Genomic DNA, 1,945 nt, shown 5'->3' on the forward strand with positions numbered 1-1,945 from the left:
GCAGATACATATTATTTTTTATCTTCTCCCCCTGCCTTTGCTGAGAGTTTGAGCTGGGGCACTTTTTTTTCTTTTTGTTATTGTCCTTTTGTTTAGTTTTAATCACTTAATCTTCAGAGATGATCCAGTGTCACTACATTTGAGCCCAGAGACCCAACCTTATATAGCATATACTGATTATATTATCAAAACCACAAGCACTGTTTGTTTTTTATACCACTTCCATTCATGTGAGCATCTGTAACAATTGTGCAGAAGTAAGTGTGGATCCACATTGTCTTACTACATACTCCATAAATTCTTGCATCTAAGATTATTGGAAGAACATAAAATTTTGCTACTGTTGATGAAGTGGGAATTTCTTATGATTTCCAAAATCAAACCAAAGTTTAACTATCTTTTCAGTGGCTTTTCAAAACTGTTACTGTATTCACATGCCTTAGCAAAATGACAGTTACCCTTTTCATTATTCAGCATACCTTGTGAAGTACATTTCTGCGTCATATCGCAAAGGAATTGACAGGCTGACCTGGTTGTCCAATTCTTGCTCTTCCTTACTTTCACTGTTCATCAAAACACATTTAAGTCAGTTTTTATAATATCATTTTGTACAAATAAGGTATTAACACCTAATGTGCTTTCATACAATTATGTACTTTACCTCAACGCATGAAAACTTAGAATTGCCACATTCTGAAGATTTTTCAGGTTAAAATCAAAACTAATATCAAAGGATACCTGTGGAAAAGACAAGCAACACACAGTAAATGAGTTGATGGTACAACATTCAAAGGACTTCCCAATAGCAACATAATTATTCATATGTGCAACAATCTAGAATTGCCCTCTGTATCTGAATTCTCCACCAATTTCTGTGTAATATTTCAGTAATTTCTAATACTTCAGAACTGCTTTGTTCTCACTTTCCAATACAAACTGGCATTGTTACATGAACATGAGATATTTGCACTTCTAGATTCTGTATAACTAGCTACAAGCTGCAACAAAAGGTGTTCAGGATGGCTCCAGTAACATCCTTTTAAACACAATCTTTGTATTAACTGTTTTCTGACATTTATTCCAAGAAGTCCACTTTGACCAATGCCCCTAAAAATTCAGAACAAACATAGCTTTTTACATGTAAATTTTTAAATTATTATTGTTTTGCTCCCCCTGCAGCAGAACAACATGTTTCTATTCTTTGTATCAAGTCTGTTATTGCTCCAGTTGATCGTGTTAGAGGCTGGAAGACTAGTTCTGTTCTGTCCTCCATGAATAAGAGATTAAGTTCCATGAAGCCATGGATATCCTGAGATTTATGGTACAGATGAGAAAAAGGACATACAATCTCTCTTCGGGCTGTGTGGACCACCCTTCTGCTCTCAAAGCAATGCTGCTTTCCAGGAGAGATGAGATTCACAGAGCAGGGGAGGGAGATACCCCAGGTTCACACAGCAGGAGGGGTTTGATTGGAACTTTGCTCAGGAGGCTACACACAATACTCTCTGCTTCTGCCCCCAGCCGTCACCCTCCAGGAGTTACAAAGCTCCAATAGCATTTGAAAGCCATGGGTAAGGACAAATGTGTTTCAGGAGCCTTTTTTCCTTTAATCTGGCATGGTATCACAAATGTTTAGCCCAAGGTTTGCTTCTTTTAATGCCTCTGAAACCCAAAGGGAAGTCAAAGAAATTCTGACCAGCAGTAAATGCAGATTTGGGGGAAAACAACAAGAAAGCTTTTGGGTATCATTCTAGGTTATTTAAACACACTAGCTGTACCTGTTGTCCGCTTCTGAAAACAGGATAGCTTATTTGGCAAATGACTGTACTTTGTGCTGTTCCTGTCTGACATGAGACTTCAGTCCCATCACTCTGCAGAGGAAAGACAGAAATATCATCTTGATACCAGGTTTTGATAAAGCAGAGAGGAAGTTCCCAGTCTGTAT

The 1,945-nt window shown here is 37.7% G+C and overlaps 1 protein-coding gene across 1 annotated transcript in view; it reads right to left on the reverse strand.

Moving 5' to 3' along the window:
* The window catches only part of ITGA2 (integrin, alpha 2 (CD49B, alpha 2 subunit of VLA-2 receptor)), a gene marked incomplete at its 5' end in the record, with an annotated part of 32,569 nt that overhangs the window by 11,551 nt on the left and 19,073 nt on the right, over positions 1–1,945 (reverse strand). The window contains 3 exons of the mRNA XM_010149530.1: positions 480–563; positions 662–738; positions 1,779–1,871. Of these exons, the coding sequence (XP_010147832.1) occupies positions 480–563; positions 662–738; positions 1,779–1,871 (254 nt within the window). The remainder of the gene's footprint in view (positions 1–479; positions 564–661; positions 739–1,778; positions 1,872–1,945) is intronic.

Source organism: Eurypyga helias, unplaced genomic scaffold (assembly GCF_000690775.1).
Source record: "Eurypyga helias isolate BGI_N326 unplaced genomic scaffold, ASM69077v1 scaffold38113, whole genome shotgun sequence".
Taxonomy (NCBI): domain Eukaryota; kingdom Metazoa; phylum Chordata; class Aves; order Eurypygiformes; family Eurypygidae; genus Eurypyga; species Eurypyga helias.